General features: G+C 34.0%; 1 protein-coding gene across 3 annotated transcripts in view; it reads left to right on the top strand.

Annotated features, from left to right (window-relative positions):
* Positions 1 to 23,895, top strand: part of LOC128984006 (LIM domain-binding protein 2) — a 127,791-nt gene that overhangs the window by 11,053 nt on the left and 92,843 nt on the right. For all 3 annotated transcript variants that reach the window (XM_054403301.1, XM_054403295.1, XM_054403291.1), the window contains exon 2: positions 2,862 to 3,474. In XM_054403301.1, the coding sequence (XP_054259276.1) occupies positions 2,862 to 3,474 (613 nt within the window). The remainder of the gene's footprint in view (positions 1 to 2,861; positions 3,475 to 23,895) is intronic.

The following is a 23,895-nucleotide window of genomic DNA, read 5'->3' as shown; positions in this document are numbered from 1 at the left end:
TCCTTCACCAATGCCAACAACTTTGCTTCAATCTGAGCTCAGCCATTGCTGGGCAATGTTGTATTTGCTGCCAGCCTGTAGCCTAGAATGCGAGCTTTATTTTGGTGTAGGTTGGTACTAAACATTCCCGTAAAATCCTGTCTATGCCTTCGTCCCGTTTTCGGGGATTTTCTCTATTAGAGCTATATAACAAAGACTCTGGTTATTGATCCAGGCAGTGATGATGACTACCTTTGGGTGTTTCAGTGAACTACGTCCACTTTCGGGGTAATGCAGAACAATCACCACTGCTCTTTTATGATTTGTCTTACTTAGATATTTCAATGCCAACAGCGATCGCTGATTCAGTTAGCGTGCCAGGGCTCCGCCCGGGCCTCGCCGCAGTTTAGGAGCACCTGTGTAAAGGTTTTTAGCAGTGAATGTGTTAACTGAATCTTTTTAGACACAAGGACTCTATCTTTTACAGATAACATCACAAAATGGCCAAGACTTCGTCGGGCAATCAATTTTTTCGGGCTTCTGATGCAGAATTTTCGGATTTCTTAGACTATGTCATCGTTTGTTCTTATCTGGCTAGGTGAATGTCTTTTCAAAACACTACGGTGCCACGAAACTCATTAAACGAGCTTCAAGTTTCTTTATCATCAAGTAGATTTAAATTTGGTTTAATTTAGCAATGGATATAAGCTAGCTGCGAACCACAAATTACAATCTGTTCCTTCTGTTGCGCCGTAAACGTCGTAGTGGCAACTGGCGTCAGGCGTATGAGTCACAATAGTGGCCTATTACCGCGCACCTGTTTTGCGCATCATGCCAATGTCAAAATTTCCTCTCTTGCTACACGGGGAACAAAACTTGGTTATTTTAACTTCAATTTGACGTTTTAAACATTTAGTTACCTTGAATAGTACCCAAGCGATGAAAATTTAAATCCCAGCATTCTTTTAAAAACGCCCTATGTATAAAATTTGTCAGTGAACGCGATAACTTGAGTTTTGGGGTTTTTCTAATTTTTGACCCTGAAAACGGAAAATTTCCCAATTTCTCTCTTGGCCATTTTAAAGAGCTTAAAAAACAAATAACTTGATTTATTTAGTATAAAAGAGTTTTTGTAGGCCCTACTTGTAAGCCTAGTCCTCAGTAAAAAAATAACAATAATATAAAAAAGCCCTACGGTTATTGATTACGTAGAAAAAAAAGAAACAAACTGTAAATTTACAATTCCCATGTTCTTTTGGAGAATTTGGTAAAATGTTGTAGGCCTAGTTTGCTTGTTTATGGATATATTTTTATGGAAAATTTATTAATTTTATTCTAAGCTATTAATATTTTACTAAAAACACTTTATTAGTCATATCTGTAGCAGCAAATATAGGTACTCTTTGAACCTAATGTTATTTAAATAGATTTAATTTAAAATCAATTCAGGCAAATGGAAATTTGCTTAGTCTGCAGGTTTGCTGCGGCGGGGTTTTTTATTTTCTATCCAACTGCATTCCCAGCCAATCTGAATAATTCTGTATTCTATTCAATCTCATTTAACGGGTCTCTGGTGTTTTGGAAAAAGAAGGTTTAGGATCTAACAAAACTTTTAGTGACTTTGTAAAATAGGCCTACTGGTAGCCTACCTTTGGTGTTAAATATTTTTCTTGCATCTTCACATTGGGCCTCTATTTACAAATTTATTAGACTAGTCATTTGGTCATGGTTAGTGAAGACCAAAATGCTTCATATGGAGTTAAAACTTGTCAGTAACCTACAGTACTGTAATTTTATTTTTAAATGCAAATCTGAAATTGCCTCCATGTACACTTTCATACTCAAAAGTTGTCAAGATAAAAACAATATCTTGTTGTTCATTAGAACTTTCACAAATCAAGCAAATAGTTAAGGTATTAAAAAATATCGTTCGCTTAATATATATTCGATAAAAATGTTGTGAATTAAACAATTGATGTGCTACCTTTTACAGTTTGGCCAATGTGCTAGTTTATCACAAGTTTCTTTTAGGCAGAAGTCATGGTTGCCATTTTATAAAGATGCCTATTAATATATAGATACTTTCTGTAAAAAATAAATAATTTGGGCTATGCAAATAGTAGTCATAGAAACATTGACATCTCACCCAGGCATTGTACAATTAGGCTAGTTTTAAGACACTTGCTTTCTTACAAAATCATATTTATACTACCTAACATAATTTTACAACGGGTTTATGGGAGAACGATGAAAATTTTATCAAACCATTTCTCATTCATCAAGCAATTATTAGCCTACAGAAAGTATGAAATGAAAATTAATACTAAATTGATTTTTTATGCACCATTTCTAAATCTATATTTGGTTCCCACTTTCACCCATATAGATTAGTAGACTACAGTAGACTCCCTCTATTCCGGACATCGGTTTAACCGGACTACACTCGGCGGAAATGACATCTCTTTAACCAACACATTGGTTTAACCAGACTACACTCGGCGGAAATGACATCTCTTTAACCGGGCAATTTTTATCAGCACATTGGTTTAACCGGACTAGATTGGCAGGAAGTTGGCAGTACTGAAACGACTGTTCTCGTGGGAAAGTTTTGAGACCAGTGATCACGTGTCTAAATACAATGCTCTCCTAAATTTAAGTCGAATACCACAGTAAACAGTCCGTTTTAACGAGTTTTGGGGACGTCAGTTTAACCGGAAAACCCGTTATCCGGACAGGCCTCGGTCCCAAGGAGTTCGGATAAGAGGGAGTCTACTGTACCTATGTACTGGTAACTCATAGTGATAAGGAATTAGGGGCTCTGATTTCTTTTTGAAATACAAACTTAGTGCTGAATGTTGATGTATTGTTGTTTTATGTTGCAGGCTGTAGTCGCAGAGTCGCTCCTCCCATATCTCTCACAGCCACCCTGGAGGATCCTGCTGTGTCCTGGAAGGGGCCACCCCCAGAGCCCCAGTCTTTTACTTCTAACTCATCTCAGAACTTTTCTAGTCCCAACACGGGCTACCAAGGCCCTCCCTTTCAGGGGCCCCCGGCAGGGGCTGGTTCCCCTGCTGGAGCCCCCCCATACTCTGGAGGCCCCCCACCAGGCTCATCCACTCCGCAGTACACTGCATCTCCTGCTCCTTCTGGATCCTCGACGCCAGGTCCAGGCCCCCCTCAACCTGGGGGGTTTCCCCCTCCCTCTAATTCGACGGGACCTCCTTACAATGGGCCGGGGCCTTTTGGCTCACCTTCAGGAGGTGGACCACAATTTGTTGGAAGACCAAACTCATCTGGCCCTCCATTTGTGGGAGGTCCCCCTGGAGGTGCCAACCCCCATTTCTCTTCCCCCGGACAGCCTTTTGGTGGTCATCAGTTTGGAATGCCTCCAGGATCACCATTTGGACATGGGCCCATCCCCGGACCTATTCCTGGACATGGGATTATGCCTGGACAAATACCTGGACCAAACCCTGTTGACAGGATAGACCAGGGGTAAGTTTATTTAAACACATTTGTTTGATAATTTATTTATTCAGGTATACTAAGGGACTTACTCTTATAAATTACTCTTGCCATTTAATTAAAAGATACTAATTAATTACGGTCCTAGTAGGTCTCATAGTAAGATCTGGACCTGAAGAAACTGCTTTACCAAATTTTACATAAATATCATATGATTTTTGCTTGAGTTATGCTAACAGACACACGTATATAAAATACTAGCTGTTGTACCACCCGTGCTTCGCAACGGAGAGGACACTGAAGCAAAAATATTTGATCTTGAATTCCGTTATATAAAAATCAACAACATAATACATAACAGTTATTATTTTAAATTGTTCCATAGTTAAAAACGTGTATGTATTTGCATTAATTTACACCTTTATTTAAAACATTGAGTAAAGAAACATAGTTACGTTACAGATATTTAATTGATTTTAGAAACAAAAGTGAATTGCGTGCAGCTTAGTTTTATGATATTCTCCATAGTCAAATTAAAGCAGTGTTGTAAAAACACAACTACGGTACTAAGGAGATTTCTGTAAATGTAAAAAAGCGAATGTGAAGTAGATGATAAAGAAAATATAAGTAGTAGCTACCTCTGGACAGAATAAAAGTAGGTATAGTGGAAATTTAGTTTGTAAATTTAATTAAAATACAAATAAAAGTGTAAACATTGAGTCAGTAAAATTTTTAAAACTGTACCAGTATCCTACATATATCCCTTAGTTTTTAAAATCTATTAATCCTGATCCAAACAACGATTTTGTTTTATCAGCTCTAATTTGTAAACAAAAAGCTACCATATCAATATTATTCCAAAAAAATTATACATTGTAATGATCCTTCTGTTTCCATGAAAATAAGTATAGGCCTAGTTTTATAAATATTTTAATCAAACTATTCTCATAATCATAAAACTTTAGAATCTTGGGAGCAGAACCTGTACCCCTTAACCTCTGCTGTTTGAACTGTCAAGTTGTAGTATTTACAGCTGACTTCAATTAATATTTTTGACTATTTACAATCTTCTAAAATGTAAACACTGAAACTTTGGAAGCCCATGGGGCGTAGCCAAGGGAAATATAATAACAGGAATGGCCCATATGTTAATCAGGTATATAAGCTACCTTCATACAACATTTTATTTCAATCGGTTCAGTGATTTTTCATTTTTATATATTAGTATAGATACAGGGTGAGTTTTAATTGCCCCCCCCCCCCTTCAACTCTTTTCTTCATTTTACAAATATCAGTCCCAGACCACTTCCAAACATTGTTGTGTAGCAAGTACTTAATTTTGACAAGGTGGTCACTTCAGGCCGTCATCTTTGATTCACCATATTGGATGCAAAATATTGTTTTCAAGGTGGGTTTGCAATCCATTACGGTATATTACAATGCCACAATCCATTTTATCAAATATTGATCCATTCCAAAGTTATGAGGGCTTTTTATAACTTTATTTTTAGCCAATTTAAACATTGTGCATTAAACCAAGTTTCTGATTGGTAGATGAAAGCTAATGCAATTGTTTGTAACAATATTTTGCCAGCACCTTCAATCATTTAGGTCTATGTTTTTTCAGTTGTAAAAACTCATGAAAAAAATGTACATAATTCTTTTACATGCTAACTAAGATTCTGAAATCAATCGACAAAAGCATAACACGGCTAACTAATATTCCTAATATTCCCTAATATTCATTCGCATTAATCAATTTTCACATCCTTAAAAAAAGACTAGATACAGTATATACTATAACACCAATATGTCATTTTTTCAATCAATCATCACTGCTTAATCACTACTACCTTGATACATTTTATTCATACTATATAGGTAATACGATAATGTGTTTGTTTTTACGACAATGATTTCAAAAACGTCTCCAATGATTTCCTTTGAATTGTTAAAAATATATTGGTTTTAAAAACAATACCAATGCTAGGCTCTGATCTGGGAAAATGTTTTTTCGTAAAAACATGTCAAGGCTGTGAAATTTTAGTATTTTTAACATTTAGTCTGATAAATTGTAAAATAGCTTTTTGATTTTTAATGAAGGGTTCGTAAACTCCCTCATCTGTTGAATAGTCTGTACAACGAACAAGATGTTGGGAAAGTAACGTTGCTTTTTGATGATCCGACAGTGACCGCGTCCATGATCATTGGGTCTTTATAGCGTTGTCATATACTATTGTTAATACTCTTTGTTTATACAATTCAGTAATATTATTTAATCATTTTTAGTTTTATTCATACACATTCTTCTTATAGCCGTTTTATGAAAATGTAAATAAATTAACTGTAACATATGTTTGTAAGAAATCATCTACATTACAGAAGCAAACTACTAAATACAGTACTAAAAAAGGATATTCTTACGAATACTATTGAGCATTGATTATATAATACACTTGGGGTGTATTACTCAGCAATAGGATAATTACAATGACTGTTCAAGTCTTTTACCACAAAACATACACTATTGAACTAAAAGTCAAATCCGAGGAAAAGCCAAGAACGTTTATACGATGCGTCTCTGGAATTGGCATGTTGTTCTTCGATTCCATAATTAGTTGCGACGTTCCGGGATCCCACGACTAACGCATCACAACAATGCTGGTCAACAGATGTTACGAGTAGGCCTATATATCATGAGATTTTCTTATTTTTAGCTACCTATTGTAGAAAATTTCAATATAGATTGATCGTCCGTATGAAAAATTTGAAAGGTAGGCCTAAATTAATAACGAGGGAATGTCTACTGAAGACAAAAATAGCTTACAACATAATAAAAATATTAAGATATATATTTTAATAGTTTAAATAAAGTTACAAATTAATAATTATGTTTGGACATGTTTCTTTTATTCAGACTTATTATTCTAAAATGTGGTTCAGTATGAAAACTAATCTCTTGACACTCGTGCAAATTCATACAACATAAAAGGCTCTAGACTCTAGAGTATGTACAAAGAAGGCTTTGCAACTTTTTGTCTCGCAAATCCTTAAATTTAGTCTTGAAACTATTATTATCTAACCTAAATCTTAGAGTATTCAGAGTGCTTAATTTATGTGTAGTTTTTAAAAACTTTATTTTTATTTTTAGTTTACACTAGATTTAATATATTTGTAAGAATAGATTTATCTGTGGAATTTATTGGTTTCAATAAAATTTTCTTTAGGCCTAGTATGATGCGTCATTTGGCAAGTGGTCAATTAATTTACAGAGGAAACCCGATGCAAAGTTTATGCCAATAAACGATTAATTATGGCATGAGATTATCTATTATAACATCAAGTCCTATACAATGGCGAGTAAAAAAAACGTAGATTTTAAAAATTTTCTTTTTGGTGTGTCAGTAATGTGGCTTATTTACAATTGTATTTCAGTGACTTAAGATGACAAGGTCGTGAATAAAATGCTGTATGGACTATCATGGAAATCCAATATATGTAGGCCTATATTTTAAATTCTTTGACCTCTCGAACAAATTAGGCTAAATACCATGAGCAATGCTCATTCCCCTAGTACTCCTTAAACTAGCAGGAGACATAGGAATTGACTAACTCTGAAACTCACTGGCTCGGTCGGGTGGCGGAACTGGCTAACCATCACAGTCAGGAATTGGCTAACTCCGGAACCGGCTAACTCGATTTTGTGTCGCGGCGGAAGTCGCTAACCCGGCCGTGCCCACTGCACGGAGCGTTGCCAACCTTATAGGCCTACGACGAAATAATCGTACACCGCCATATTTCAAAATGTCATTGTAATTTTTTTCATTATAAATTCCACTGCATTATTACAGCTACCTAGAGCCCAAAGTAACTAAAAGGCAACTACAAAATCATTAAAAAGTCATTGTTTTGTATTTATCAAATCAAATCAAATATGTCTTTATATATAGATATGTACAATTTATGTACAATGAATGGTGTCAGATCTTATTTCTAAGAAATAAAAATAAGTACATTAAAATTAATCTATTTACAAGTATAATACAGTACACCTTTTTACCAACAAATTTTACCAACAACGCCATTTAACTTATTTTATATAAAAACTCATTCATTGAATAACAAGTGTGCCTTTAAATTTTTATTGAATTTCTTAATGTTAGTCTCACTTTTCAAACTTTCGGGCAATTTATGAAAGAATTGGCCACCCTTATATGTGGTCTTTTTTTAAAATTCTAATCTAAGTGTTGTAAAGTTCTTTATTAGTCTATGTGTGTTGGTAAATAAATAAATGTCCAGGGTTTACAATAGTGAACACATATAAACCTTTCATTTATCAAATTGGACAAATGGTTATAAATTTAGATGAAATTCTTATCTCAGGGTTCTAGGAGTACCGTGCCGGCTCAAAGTAGGCTTATGTGATTTTGGATAGGCATAAGCCTAATGTTCATCAAAAGTTACAGTTCAATTGGGTATACACTTTTAAAAAGATGAAAGTTCAAATTTTGAATTTAGTAAAATGATAATTTAGGTTTAAGTTCAAAACGGCAGAAGTCAATAGAAATATTGCAATGTGAGTATTTTAGCAAAGTAGGCCTAAGTCAAGTTCAGTTTGTGAACACCCAAAAGTTTATAGTAGTCTTCATCACAAAATATTTCTTGATGTAGAAATGATAGGTATTAAGTAATTGATAGATCTTGAGGTTTAAATACTGTTAAGTTAAATCACCAATTAAAATTTTCAAATCAGATTCCTTCCTTGCTTCTTCATCACTTACTATACAATTGAAAATCTTGATGTTTAATTTCATACATCTGTTGCAACAATTAGTTATCACTAGTTTCTTGATGTCACTCACTATTCACTGTTACTTATGATTGGTTGGCATTATATCGAGTATTTTAATTATATTTTTGAAAGTGAAAAAGAAGAATAATTTTGTAAAATAATTCAAACTGTATAAATAACGTCCAGTGATTACAAATTTCAGCTTATTAAATAATAAAAGACAGTGTTTGATGAGAATGTGAAATATGGAAATTTACAATAGGTGAAACCTTTTGCCCTTTTACTGTATGTAAACATGTGATAATTTAGAGGTATTAATTAATTTAGCTAATAGTAGGCCTAGGTGTTTGGAGACATAACACATAGTTTATAAACAAATTATATACAAATTGAAAAGTAAACAAAAAGGATAATTTTGGAACATCTCAGTGTTTCTAATTTCAAATCATTTTTGTGTCTAGTGTTATAAGTATGATTATGGCCAAGAAAACTAGTATTAGTCATGTTTTGTTTAACATACATAACACATTCATATATACAGGGTGTCCCGGAACTCTCTACCAATATTTTAGGGCATTGTTCCTGGGTAAGAAACATACCTAAATATCATATTTAAATTGTCCGGAAGTCCTTAGTTACTCACACAGCCGCCATTTTGTTTTTTTCAGTTATTAATTTTTTTCTAAAGAACGGTTAAACATATGAAATTGAAACTTTGCACAAACATTTATGACAATTAGACAAAGCTACAAAAAAATTATGACGATTTTTCATATTCATAAAACAAAATGGCGGCCATTTAAAATTTTGTTTCTTAAATAACTCAAAAACCGTTGATTTTATAAAAATGTTAAATGGCCGCCATTTTGTTTTATGAATTTGAAAAATCGTCATAATTTTTTTGTAGCTTTGTCTAGTTGTCATAAATGTTTTCTGCAAAGTTTCAATATCTTTTTTAAGTTTTTGTGAGTTGTTGCTCCGTATGCACAAATGTTATATGCCAAATGTGAGTGAACCAAGATAAAATATATTACTTTTAAAGTGGCTAAATCACAGAATTTAGATAATCTTCTAAGGACATAAATTCCTGAATTCATTTTGCCTTTAACTTTGTTTATTCCAGTTAAAATTGCAATCCCCAATTAACTGGGGATTTTTATTAACTGTACAACGGCCAATTAAATGTTTATGATTTCTATCTTAATACCAGTAGGACCTGGGGCTCAATAGCAACAAATGATGTTTTTCCCTTTGTACTGTACCTATTTTGTAATTTGCTACTGTACTGTAGATGGATTGTTATAAACACATGTTACAAGTATTTTTGTAGTTTTCCTTTGTTATTTTGTTCAGCCAACATGGTTAGGCCTACTTGGCAACCCATAAGGCATATGTAAAAAATTTGTTATTGCCAGTTTCATTTTCTTACGTAATTAGATTTTTGTTGGCATCTTTGACTGCTTTAAACACGTTTTTTGTCCAGAAATAAATTATTTAAATTTATTACGAAGGAAATCGTTGAAGTCGTTGTCGAGATCTTTTTGCAAGCATATATACAAGTAATCATTGCTCATATAAAAAAATTATAGGAAAATAACAGAATATGAAGAATATTAAGAATAACTACCGTAATTAAACTCAATACACGTGAGTTCTCAAATTGACAATTTTTATCGTGATGTCATAATAGATCATTAATTAATAAAGTCATTATCTACGTTTCATAACTTATTCATAAAATTAAAGGTTCATCGTTGAACCATCCAACTTATGTGTAAAAAATACTACATACGCTTTATAACAGTTTATTGAATAATTGTAAACCTAGGCCTAATAGTAAACACCAAAGCTTTGTAAACCTAAGCCTACTAGTATATTTACTAGTAACATACAATAATAATTTTTATATAAATTTTAGTAATATCCTAATCCTAAATTTTGTTGAACTAAGGAGTAATAATGTTATATGTTCTAATAACAGTTTTTAGGATTGTAAACCTATGCCCACTAGTAAATAGGAGGAGGTATAATATTCATTAAAATCCATGTTTTAGCCCCTGAGCTGTATAATAACTAAAAATAGGCTTTACCTTCGTCACTGCAGCTCAAAATCTTGTGGTGTAACTATGTTACGGCCGTTTCGGCATTACAATGCCATCGTCGTTGTAATGCCGAAACGGCCGTAACATAGTTACACCACAAGATTTTGAGCTGCAGTGACAAAGGTAAAGCCTATTTTTAGTATAATATTCTTTGAGCTGCCTGGAACAATAGTGGTGTAAGTCACCGAAACGAAACCCAGTTTTGAATACAGTAATTGTTGTTTTATGAAACAAACAGTTTAAAATCAGGTTATTTAATGAAAGTAGTGTAAATCATGGGAACTAAGTAATGAGTATTTGTTGTATTTGTGAATCAAACCGTTTAAATTGTCAGGTTATATATTTAGAAACAGTTTGGCCTAATATTTCATTATTTATTTAGCATAAAACATTATATTAAAGCTTCACATCATATGGATTACAACACTGACTGTCATTCTCAGACCAACAGCTGTTTTGTTTTGGTTAGTTGATATTTTTTGTGCTGCTCCTGTGGGCCAGTTTTTGAACTATTGACTTACACCACTATCATACTGAACATAGGAACTAAAAAGGAGCCCAATTTTGTATAGAACTCAGATTTGAAAATGTTGACTTAGATACGCCACTTTCATTCTAGGCAGATCATACATATTACAACTTGACAGAGTTATTTTATTTCACAATTCTAAATCAACCTCTTGATGGATTTTCCTGATTTTGGTGTTGAAAGAAAGATAAATTTGAAAGAGAGGGAATTTTTAAGTCATAATTTTAGTTCATAGTTTCAGTTTTCTTAGGTGTCAAGCTATTATTTTTGAAATATCTAGTAGCTGACATAAATAACTGTTTATTTTAAGTATGTTTCAATGTAATTTGGTCAAACAGTGGGTTTCAAAAACTCACAAAAATGTTTACGTAACAAGTTGTTTACAGTAATAAGCCTATTGATCGTCGGTATTACACATTTTTACGAAATGTAGTTTTTTCTTACCGTAAAGTATTTGCGTTTTCAGTAAATGTGAAATATTGAACTAAACATTATTTAACATAATCAAGTCTTGTATAGTGATAATAATCTGTGTAGCCTATATAAATTATCTGTTGAAATATAAACCTATCATGTTAGATAAATATTTTTTTTTCAGAAAACTATTACTTTAGTTGTTTAATTGGTTAATCCATGGTTCGGGGAGGGGGGGGGGAGCGAGCTGGTCTAGTGGTGAGAGCAGGACTCCAGATCCTGAGGTCCCGGGTTCAAATCCCGCCAAATCACCAATGGATTTGATCTAAGTGATAACGCCGTAACCCCTAGGTCTAGCCTGAAGTAATGTGAGAACAGTTGCGGGCTCGTGCCTAGCATTCTAGGACAAAAAAATTATAGTACAGGGGCAGAGCCTTGCTCGGTTGTGGTTAACTGGGTTTAATCGTTAAACAATATCATACTAGTGTACATGTTGCTCGAATTCGAGCAATTGCAAAGTATTACAGGAGTTATTTCAAAACGAATAATAGTGTTATTTACAACGTGTTTAAAACTCAAAGATAACCGGTGTGTAGCTCATGAAGATACTCACGATGTATATAAAACAGTAATCAACATTTCCTGTAAATATTGTATCATTTCATAACCTCTGGTACGGTATTGTTTTTTTAATGTTGTCTACAAACATTTCCTGACTTAAAGCCATATAAGGTTGTATGGACAAAAACCTTAAGAGATTCTACCACTTTAAAACCTTAAGTTTGTATTACATGGGTTTATCTTCGTTATTGATAAACCTAAAACATTCCGGCCGGTTTCTCCTCCTCAAAATGCTTCGCTGTACAGGCAACACAGGTCATTGATAGAGGGCTAATTGAGAACGAAAAGTCGTTTTGGGGTAGTGTTAAGGCGCATTTGTAACCTAATAGTTTAGATTGAGCTGCGGTCGTTATCACGATTACGCCTCCTGTCTTTGTTTTCTTGTCGTCGCGTCGGAGGCATTTAAAAGAAAAAAAAACAACAAATAACAAATTTAAGTTACAATCATGCTAACACGATCCGTCATAGCTACACAAAACAACGATAAATACACATATCTGAGATACAACCATACTAACACGATCTGTCTTGGGGTTATGTTTACACAAACTCAAAATAGTAAATAAATGTACTCAATGCGTTTCATTGAATTGAAAAATAAATAACAGCAATTAAATTATACAGCTGATCAAAATGTAAAAAATTATGTTTTCCATATGGATAACATGGGAACTTTCAAAGCCACTGGGGCATAGCCCAAGGGACTTTTTCAAAAATGTAAGGCCAGTTTGCAAATCTACGCGACACGCTCTTTCCAATGAGACGTCAATGGATAAAATCGGTGTAGAAATGGTGGAGGAGTTCAACCGACAAAGTTTCATGTAGCGTATTAATTATATAGATTAGTTTCAAAATAGCTTGTGACTACGATATTTTTGCTTTTTTACTACTACTTCTAAAGAAACTAAGATTCTGTCTGTTTTTTTATTGGGATTTAGCATAAGGTAATAGTTTTATTCCAATTAAAACTCCTACATGTAATTAGTTTACTTGGAATGCCTCAGTACTTTGAGGATTCAGTTTTGGTGGGAGAGTGCTAAGTAAAATAATCAGTATTTGATTGGAACTAATTTTTTTTTCGGGTTAGCGGATTCCGGAGTTAGCAAATTCCGAAACCGAAAAAGTTATCGAGTTCCGCCCATCGACCAAAATTTAAAGATAGGGCATTTACCATGGGGTTAGCGAGTTCCTGAGTTAGCTAATTCCGCAGACCCCTAGCAGTTACTAGATTGCCTACCATACTATGACAATATTATGCATGTGTGCAAATCAGTTAATAAAAGATGATTTTTTGAATAATAAGTTTATTGTTGTTTTACTTACTAAGCTCAGCTGGTTCTTGAGCAAAACAATATTTAAACTAAATTTAGGTAAAAATCCAATAAGCTAATCAGTACAGTAGACTCCCTCTTATCTGGACACCTTTTAACCGGACATCGGTTTAACTGGACCACACTCGGCGGAAATGACATGTCTTAACACTAATACCGAAACCCCGGTCTGACAGGCCCACGGGAATTTTCAAAAACGCATGTTGGCAACACTGTTTACTTGGTAGATTCCATTCCCCCAATACCTTCCCCCCTTTTCCTCCCCTACCTATTGATATATCGTTTGTTCATTTTGCATGGGTGCTGTGACCTTGACAGGTCGTCTGTTCATAACATGTCCGTCTCAGAAGCCCAGGGTTAGTGTATTTTAAAGCGGGGTCTCACAGACCGAGCGTTTCGGTTTGTGTGTTTCTAAGCGGGGTCCATTATTTTTCAAATGGGGTCTCACAGACCGGGGGTTTTGGTTAACGTCAGCCTAGGTGGGGTTTCGGAGTGTTAAATCGGACAATTTTTATCAGCACATAGGTTTATCCGGACTAGATCGGCAGGAAGTGGGCGGTACTGAAACGACTGTTCTCGTGGGAAAGTTTTTAGACCATTTTCTAAATACAATGTTCTCCTAAATTTAAGTCAAATACTGTTTACAGTATGCATTTAAATGGTCCGTTTTAACAAGATTTTGGGTACGTCGGTTTAATCGGAAAAACCGCTATCCGGACTGGCCTTGGTCCCAAGGAGTCCGAAGAAGAGGGAGTCTACTGGATAAGAAAATCAAACACATATTTTTGGTCTAAACTCATAAATCCTATATCCTACTAATATTAAAAGTGAGAAAGTTTGGATATATGGATGTTTGTAACAAGTCAACGCAAAAGATACTGGTCGCATTGGGCTGAATTTTGTGTGATATGATAGCTCACATTCACGATTAACATATAGACGCATTCTTATCTCAAAAATCCTTTCGGGCTTTGCCCCAGTGGCTCTGGAGTTTCCCATGTTAACCTTATGAGTAATCATATTTAAAAGGAATAAAAGAATTCAGGTTAAAACGTTTACCAACAGGGTGCAACACAATTCAATTAATTTTTTTACATTTAGGACAACATCTAATTTGAACCAACTAGAACCGTGAAAATTTAGAATTTCATTACGGGTAGATGTGCTATACTATACTATAGCATACCGCAAATTAAAAGAACCAAATTTTCTTAAACCGTTTCCTCTCCCATTGCAAACGCAAAGCACGAGTATATAACTGTAATAAGCATTTTATACTTATACGCCAACCCCGTACGAAGGACGGGTAGGTTCTCAGCTAGTCATATCTATATATATAAAATCCAATGTATGTTTGTATATTTGTATGTTTGTATGTTTGTCCTTTATGGACTCCGAAACCGCTCGACAGATTGTAATGAAACTTTTAGGCATTATTAAGCATTATTCAAGGATGGTTTGTGTGAAGTTTGGTGCAGATCCGTCTATAGGGCTCCGCCCCAGTGGCTCTGGAGTTTCCCATGTTAACCTTATGAGTACTCATATTTAAATGGAATTAAAGAATCTTAACAGCTGGTGCAGCTAAACAATTTGATTCTGTGATGTTCAATAGCATTAAAAAGTTAATAGGTTTACCAACAGGGTGCAGCACTATATTTTTTTTTAATTTATGAGAACAGCTAATTTGCAACCAAAAAGTGAGTGAGCGTAGCGAACGAACTTCAACCTGGAGACAAGTTAGCGTAGCGAACGAGCTAACCTGAAGGCAAGTGAGCGCAGCGAACGAGCTCCAACCTAAAGGTGAGTGAGCGTAGCGAACGAACTTCAACCAGGACGTGATTGAGCCATGCGAACGAGCTCATCTTGAAAATGAACGAGCATGTGACATAAAACCACAATAGGACAGGACGACGTCTGTCGGGCCAGCTAGTATATATATATATATATATACAATTGTTATAAAATTATATTACAGTCTGCACCTTTGTAATAACTTTTATTATTCTGAATCATCTAACAAAGTTTTTATAAAATAGGATAATTATAAAAAAATAGTGAGTTTTAAGTTACTTTATTTACCATTTTCTTGATCATATTACAAAATTAAAAACATGTGATTAATTAATCTTCACAAATAAGCTATATAGCAGAAAAGATTAATCAATTAACATAGAATTCAGCATACATGAAATTAGTCATTAACATCTATGATAAAATGTCCTACCTCATTATGAAAAATTACTAATTTGACAATGTGCTGGATTTATAGTGTTATACAAAATCATAGAGCACCGTATTAGTAACATTTTCATGTATTTGCAGTAAAAGTAACTATTATTTTAATAAGTCAGAATGAAATTGGGTGTCTCGTAGGTTGATTGTTTGATGAGGCGATCATCTACTGCAAACATTGTTGACTGTTAAAAGCTTCCAACAGTGGAGAGTTGTGAGTCGCCTTTCACTAATTAAATAGTTGCTTTAGTTAACTATTGAACTAACTGAACTTAATTAAATGCAGTTAAGCTTTGAAGTAGGGAATACTTGTTTCAATTATTAACAACTAGCCACCATACCCATGCTTCAGAACTTGAAGACGTTCGTTTTGTCCTATAGATCTGCTGTTATGAAATAGTTATAAACACATAAATGTCCACGATTTTTATCAAAATAATTCTCAAACACTTGGTTTATATCAATTTGGCGCTTATAATATCAAGTGTATTCATAAGAACAACATAGAAATGTTGGAAGCGGTCAGGGCAGAGCTCTAGGAGACTATTAAAATACAAAATGCTTATTTCCATTAGGCCTGTGGTATATTGGCTCTATTCATGGAAAACATCTGCTCAATTGGTCAAGTAGTTGTTACCATACGTTTCTCCAAATATGTTAACATTGTTTATCCTTAGACATATCCTTAACATTAGATCCTTCCATAAAGTCATTGACTTGATCAGTAATGTTACTAAAAATAATAACACACTACTCTGTTTCTCAGACATTGTTTTGGGGAAATAAACGTACGAAAACAATACGGTTTTAAAAACATAGGTAGTCTCTCTAATTTGAAAATTTATGCATTTAAAAATAAAAACACTACTGATATTGTATTCCCACGATATCACAAATTATTTTATGAAATTGAAAACATAAATATGCCAGTACTGGTTGCCCAGTCATGCATATGATGTACAGGTCCTCCTGTCTCACTATTAGACTACTAGTACTATTATGGAGACGATTTAGTATAAAACTAGACGCAGAGGGTTGTTTCTTGACCATGTTTAAATGACTTTTGTTAAGTACTGCTTGGTTCAAAACATCTATCATCTTAAATTCAAATTCGTACCAATGAATACTAAACCCTTTAAGAAGCTAAATGCTTATGGAGAATAGTCAGACTGGAATTTTGTTGCCGAAGTGAGCTTCGCGCGGCCTTTGCTACGATTGCTTACTTTGCGGCCACGCTACTCTCTCTCTCTCTCTCTCTCTCTCTGTCCAGCATCTGGTGCTTTGCGGGGATACTTGTTTGTATGGTCACTTGTGGGAACTCTGCCATTTTTAGTGTTAGAAAGAATCCAGTGAGAGAAGATTGTTAGATAAAATTTTAGCAGTTGTTTTTTGTGGCCCTCTCTCAAAAATTCGTCCATTTACCAAGTGCCGATTTTTGTCCTTGTGGGGCTATAACGGTCACTATGAGAGAGGATTTACGAGGATATGTGAGAGGAATTAGTGGGGATATAAGAGAGAACATTCAGAGGATATAACGGTCATTGTAAGAGAGGGCATAGTGAGGATATGTGAGAGGGATATGTGGGGATATAAGAGAGGAATTTATAAGGCTATAAGAGAGGAGCATGTGGGGATATAAGAGAGGAATTTATAAGGATATGAGAGAGGGGCATGTGGGGATAAATGAGAGGGTTTTGTGAGGATATATGAGGGGGACTTGTGGGAATATAAGAGAGGACTTTATGGCGATATGAGAAAAGAGTTGATAGTTCTACAGTTACTTGGGTTTGTGCGATGGTGATTATCCAGGAGACACAAGAGAGGGCGTTATGAGGATATGTGAGCGGATCTTGTGGAGATATACAAGATAGATATTTGTGGGGTTATGTAGGCCTATAAATAGTTTTTGAGAATGTTAGACGGTGAAATAGGATACCAAGTAACTTTCAATGGATATAAGAGAGGGATTTGTGGGACTGTAAGAGAGGACTTTACGGCGATATCTCAGAGGGTTTTGTGGAGGTATGAGAATGAAATTAGGAGGACACGTAAAAACAGTTCATGCTAAATGTTTAAGGGTAATATAATTAATTGAATGGTCTTAAGAAATTATTCAAACACTAGACTAATGATTTATCACGCTTTATTTTCATCAATTTTACAGTATGGAACAGTATGGAAAAATTCAAGCTTTGGGGCGTCACCTCTGGTTCGTATCAACTTTTTAAACTTCAAAAAATAATACTTAGAATAATGTTTTCAAACCCGTAAAACATTCTTGCAAACAACTTTTTAAAGAACTAAAAATTCTAACCGTCCCTAATTTGTATATTCTTAAATGTTTATTGTATGTGAAATCAAATTTCGAAAAACTCCTCAGTGAAAATAATCGGCACAATTATAACACTAGATTTAATAAAGATTTTCAATATCCTATACTCAGATTAAATCTTGTGGAGAGGACACCTTCTTATATGGGTAAAAGATGTTTTTACTATTTGCCTGGGTTCAACGAATCAATCATAGGATTAGTATCTTTTAAGGAAACATTGTTTAGTTTTTGTTGGAAAATAATTATTTTAGTATAGATCTGTTTCTCGAAGACAAATCTATGTGAATTGTTTTTTTTTTACTATGTATTTATTTTTACCAATTAGCTAGTTTATCTTAGTATAGTTTGACAATGTCGGCTGTGCCAGAGCATTTGAAAAAAACGTTATGTGACAATAAAGATGACTTTGACTTTGTATAAGTATAAGCAATGGTTTAAATAAATATATAAAAAAATTACCATGTATACATACATGAATATTCATGTCCGTACCCCCGTCATTAATATTATGTATGTGAGGCAAATGTTGACACCACTTTACCTGGAATATATTCTTATATTCCTTAGACAACGTTATAACTGAAGATTTAATTATAAGTTTTATAAAATTTCGGATAAATGTATTTTAATGTGCATACAATTTTTTCAATAGTAACATATTTTCATCATTTTTATGTTGATATTATATAATTTCATATGCAGGTTAAATACGCACCATCTGAGATCCCTGTCTCAGATAGTGTTATAATGCTATTCATAAAAGTCGTCACTTCAAGTTGATACCGCAACATAGTGTTATCATTCATTGTGGTGTTGAGCTTAACTTGTTGTAATTAAACGATTACAATAGGCTTGCATTCAAGCATGGCCGCCTCCAAAGAAGGCAATGTGGTCTTTGAGCTTGCAATACTGCAATCCCAGTCACCCCATCATGACACCATCAGGTGCTTTTTTCTGCAACCCATATTTCTGTAGATATTTTTGCAGGAAACTCACATCGAACCAGCCAAAAAAACTTTTGTGGTGTTGCTAATTCTAGATGGCGTGAAAGCCTAAAAGTCCATTTTTTATGGCTTCAAAAGTAACATTACTTGATTTATCTATTCTTGTTTCTAATCAATGTAAGTGTCTATTTTTTCCAGTATAGCAAAGAATGACCTTTTTTTATTACTGGAGTGTATAGTAGTAGTTGTAACTAGAGTTATAACAGTTTTTATAATTAATATTGCAACATTCAATAAACATAAAAAAACTGGATTTAATAATAAATATTTATACTACGTCATACATTTTTCATATTTTATGTCATATTTTGGAATATAATTACGTTTTTAATATTAAAATAATAATCATCAACTACTTTTTATACTTATGTAATTTACTGGTTTATGTCGTTAAATTCTTTTGTTATTGAAGTAATTTGTTAAACTGCATGGACAAATACGACATCATGAAAAATACAAGGTAACTAGACTGTTTATTCAAACCGTCTGAAAACATGTTAATAATGTTTGAGATATTACCAGATTACTCTCTAAGGATTAAAATAAAACATTTTCTTTCAAAAATCATTATTGTTTTTTTTTTTTTTAATTACATTATTAATTAAGTATAATATATACAAATAGTGTAGTATATTATTAAATAAATTGCTAAAACACTGTGGCATAAAAATATACTGACAAACAATACAGTAATGTAAATTGAACTTAACCTAAAAATTGGGAATAAAGTATAATCATCTTACAATAGTAAAAATAAGTAAAAATTTTCAGTGTAGCCCTTCAGAAAGTAACTATAGAATGTACCGGTAGAAATTTAACAGAAGTATTAAGTTTCAACTATTAAACTGTATAAATAATAACTTTCAAAAGATCTAAGGGCACAAAACAATAATTTTAATAACGTAGTGTTTCTTGTCTGTATTGCAACGCTCACATTAATTATTCAGATGTCTTTTGGGGTTAGTAAAACGTTACGCATGTTTGTTGTGAACTGTTTGTATATTTCATCGTTTGACAAGCCCCAAAAACATCTTAAGGACCGAGACAATTATTGCTTAATGTAAGAAGAAAATAATTCTCTCCTCTAAAAGACACGTTTAGAATAAAACCTAAAATGGTAGTGGTAGAAAATGGTCGTACAAACATAAAACATATCAATCATAAAACCCTAAGGCTTATAAGCCATTGAAAACCTTTGTAAATAACAGTAAACATTACATTGGGTGTTTAAATTCATAAACAAATTCAACTCATACAATGCAGCACCACGAAAAACGACAGATAATACCAACATTTTAAAACTGGCATTACAAATAAAACAACACAGAAAAAACAACTAATGTGATAGTTTAAACATTACTGTTGGTGTTTAAATTCATAAACGAATCATACATTGGAGGACTATGAAAAACGACAGATAATACCAACATGTTTAAACTGGCACTATTGCGTTTACCTTTCATTTGATCTTCAGGTAATTTCCTATTCCTTGCAGCTCAGGAAATCTCTTTAAACGTTCTTCGCACCTTTTTTTGTTGGAGGTCTGCCCAGTATTATTTCTTCAGCAAAAAACAACTCAAAATATTCTGTGTGAGTTTTTTTGACGTTTCAAAGCTGATTCCTTTATGTTTATTACATACATTTGGACATAACGATGATTTGGACCCATTGCGCTGGGGTGTGGCCAGTTAAGCAGGTGCGCGGTCTGTGAAGGTCATTCCTCCCCCGCCCACCGATCACAGCGCACAATGATGTTCACGACTCGAGTTGACCAAATTCCGAATTGTCATTACATCGTCCGTCGTGACTCGCGGCAATAACGACACTTCGATTGCAGTGTACATTACATAACAAATTTGATAACGAAAATAACAAAAATATGACGTTAAATAAATATCAACATTACAATGGTTGTGCCTATTGAAAAATGCTCTAGTCAATATATTTACCTAACCCGCCATGTTAAACTTCCCTATCCCAAGCGTGATGTATACAACTTCCTTACTTCTCGAGTGATGTAAAGTTGAAAAAAACTCACTCGGTGATGTAATGAAACCCATTTAAATAACATTGAGTGGATAACTTAAAAAATATACCTCCATGGAGCCAACGACGTTCAACGCTAGAAATCAGCTGTGTGTTTGAATTTTATTGTTATGCGTTGAAGAATTTTCCTAACCTAGCTTTTGTTTGTAAATGGACGTTACTGTTAGAAGATGAGTGAAATTGATAATGAAGTATATTGCTCGTAACCTCCTTAATATTGTCGGGTCAGGTAAAATTTTGTACGTTACAAGTTACGCAAGAGCGTGTTTACATCACTTCGGTGAATTATGCAACTCGCCTTCGCTCGTTGCACAACATTCACCTGCGTGATGTAAAAACGCTCTTACTACACTTGTAATGTAAATAGCTATTACTACGTAAGCCGATTATTTGCGTCAAAATTGTAGGCGACTGAGAAGTCCTAGAATGACGGGAGAGGGCTCAAATTAAAGGGAAAGGTCACAATACCGAGACGGCGGAAAAAATAGTGAAATTCCCAAAATTACATATGAAGTAAATTGTTCTCCATAAGAATAGCATTAGAAGTAATTTAATGCTGGTTTTTGTTTACTACAATAGGCTACGACTGATCGAGGCCTGAAAGAGGCCTCGTGCTTGTGGCAAAAAATACCATACATATAAAACTCTTGTCCCAACGTAAAATGTAGCTTGTAAAATGGTGTTGTGTTGGAGATTCAATGGAGTTCAAATACTTTTAAAAATAAAAACATTGCTCCGTTTATGTTTTACTAGCTTTGTGTCCGTTCTACGTACGGGGATCTTATCTTAGTCAGTTGAAACCTTAAGAACAGCAGTTGGTTTGCATAGTTTCAGATATCTGCATAACAAATATTTGCATAATTCAGCTACCAACTCGTCTAAGGCAAAAGAACCAGAACCAAAAACTAACGTTTACAGCAAAAAAATTAAAGTAAATAGACCAATTATATGCGTTAATCAAGTTTATTGATCTCTTATTGGTTTTGGATTTTCTCGTAAAAAGTTATCGGCAATCAATGTTATTTCACATTAATTGCTTTATTTGTAAACAACTTTTAATGTAAACTTATCAGTGTCAGTTTGAAAAAAAAACAACCTTATACAAACAACTTTTTGTCATTTAATAGATTACGTATTCTATAAACAATGATTGGTATAGAAGGAAACGTGACAAAAATCACACATCGTTGGGTTTTTGGACGTTTGTAATTTTATTTCTTAAGTAGGTAGGAGGTAGGCCGTGTATTCTAGGGAAAAGTACCGGTTATCACGGATTGTCGTCAAAAAGTTTGTTATGAATAATTGGGTAGGCGTACGTACCCAAAGGATGGGCTATGGGCCTATTGGCTGTATGGTCCAGCGATTGCATCACACGGTGAGTATGAACTATTGACTATTAAAGTCAATGGTATAGGAACAAAAAGTGACACATTAAAAAATCGAGTTTAGCATCATCCGTAAACCTCAGTTACAATCACCAACTGCAGTTGTGAATTTTTACTTTACACTTATTGAAGCGCCGTCAATGAGTGGAAACCTTGTTTCTAATTTATTGGTGTCGATCATTAATAAATTTAAGTTTCCCAGCCGTATACAAAACTGATTCAAGGTCTTCTTTCTGGTTATCAAAACTCAAGAACAATCTTATACACAACTAATCTCTGGTTCCTGACCTGGATGATGCATAGTTATTTAATTTCATTTAAGTGGTTACACTATTTTATTGCACTTGCGATTAATTAAATCCGATATGCAAGAAAAACGTTTTTAATCTCACTTGGTTGGGATTTGCTTTTAAAATGTAATCGAAAATGGTTACGGTATTTGTAAACAACATTTGTAAACATATTAGTGACACCTGGAAAAAATTACCTTGATCCGAACAGCTGTTCGTTATTTCATAGATGATTATGTGATAAAAATTGGACGAAAACTTAACAAAAATCGCACAAAACTGCATTTTTGAACGTCAGTAATTGTATTTACAAAGTAGTGAGGCCATATATTAATGACTAAAAACACTCTCGCCAATCCAGTGAATACATTAAAATGACTTGGATCTTGATAGGTACTCTCGTTTTCCTGGAAAAGATAGCGTAAAATGCCATCTTGAGTGTTACAGACGGACAGCAGACAGACAGACAGACGGACAGAAATAAAGAGATAAGACTCGTTTCTGCTTCTTTAATCTTCCAAATTTTAGTGTGTTCCCTCAATTTCTTTAGACTGATAACAGCCAGGCTTACGCACAGGCACCTGCCCATTAGTCAAATTTAGGCAAAGTAAGGCAAATTTTATCTTAAAAATGTTGTACTCTAATGTTGTATAGCTACTCTCTGTTTTAGTTTATTATTCTTGGGATAGATAAAAGTTTTTTATTTAGTTTTTCATTTCATAATGTATAAAACGTAAAAACAACCTAAAAATATATTATTATGTGCAATGTACAGACAAAACTCGAATCTTTTATATGGATTTTAGATAGATTGGACGTTATTCTTTAAACTCTAAGTATATACCAATAATGATTTTAAGGGACAGAAATATACTATCCATTCAGTTTTTCAGTTTTATAAAAGGTTTAATAAAATAGTAATTATGCGTAAAAATTTGGATTTTTACGCCACGCCACGCTTCATGATGTCTGTTCAGCAGCAGCACAACGGACTCAGAGAACAATAACTGTACAAAATTACAACCTCGTGCTCCTCAAAGAGTGTCATGTCTATCACTGAAGACACAAACCATCCCCACAATGTACCATTTGGTAAAATTCTCTCTCTAAAATTTAAACGAACCAATCAGAATTGACATCCTCATAGGGACCGCAGATATTCTCTTATATCCCCACAGTTGATCATGAGGTACAGTTCTCTCTCTAAATTCAAAAAGGACCAATCAGGCCTCGTATCCCCATAAGGACCAAAGCTTTACTCTCTTTTCGGAGAGAGAAAACCGGCATCAGCGCAGCTCTGGTGGCCGCAAAAGCGAACTAAGTGTGAGGATCATAAGGTGCCATGTGGGGATATTTTCGTTTCGCGCTGAAAG

The sequence above is a fragment of the Macrosteles quadrilineatus genome, unplaced genomic scaffold, assembly GCF_028750875.1.
Source record: "Macrosteles quadrilineatus isolate MER2022 unplaced genomic scaffold, UCM_ALF_1.0 Scaffold_1__1_contigs__length_201487025, whole genome shotgun sequence".
Lineage (NCBI taxonomy): Eukaryota > Metazoa > Arthropoda > Insecta > Hemiptera > Cicadellidae > Macrosteles > Macrosteles quadrilineatus.
This window is presented reverse-complemented; position numbering and strand designations above follow the sequence as displayed.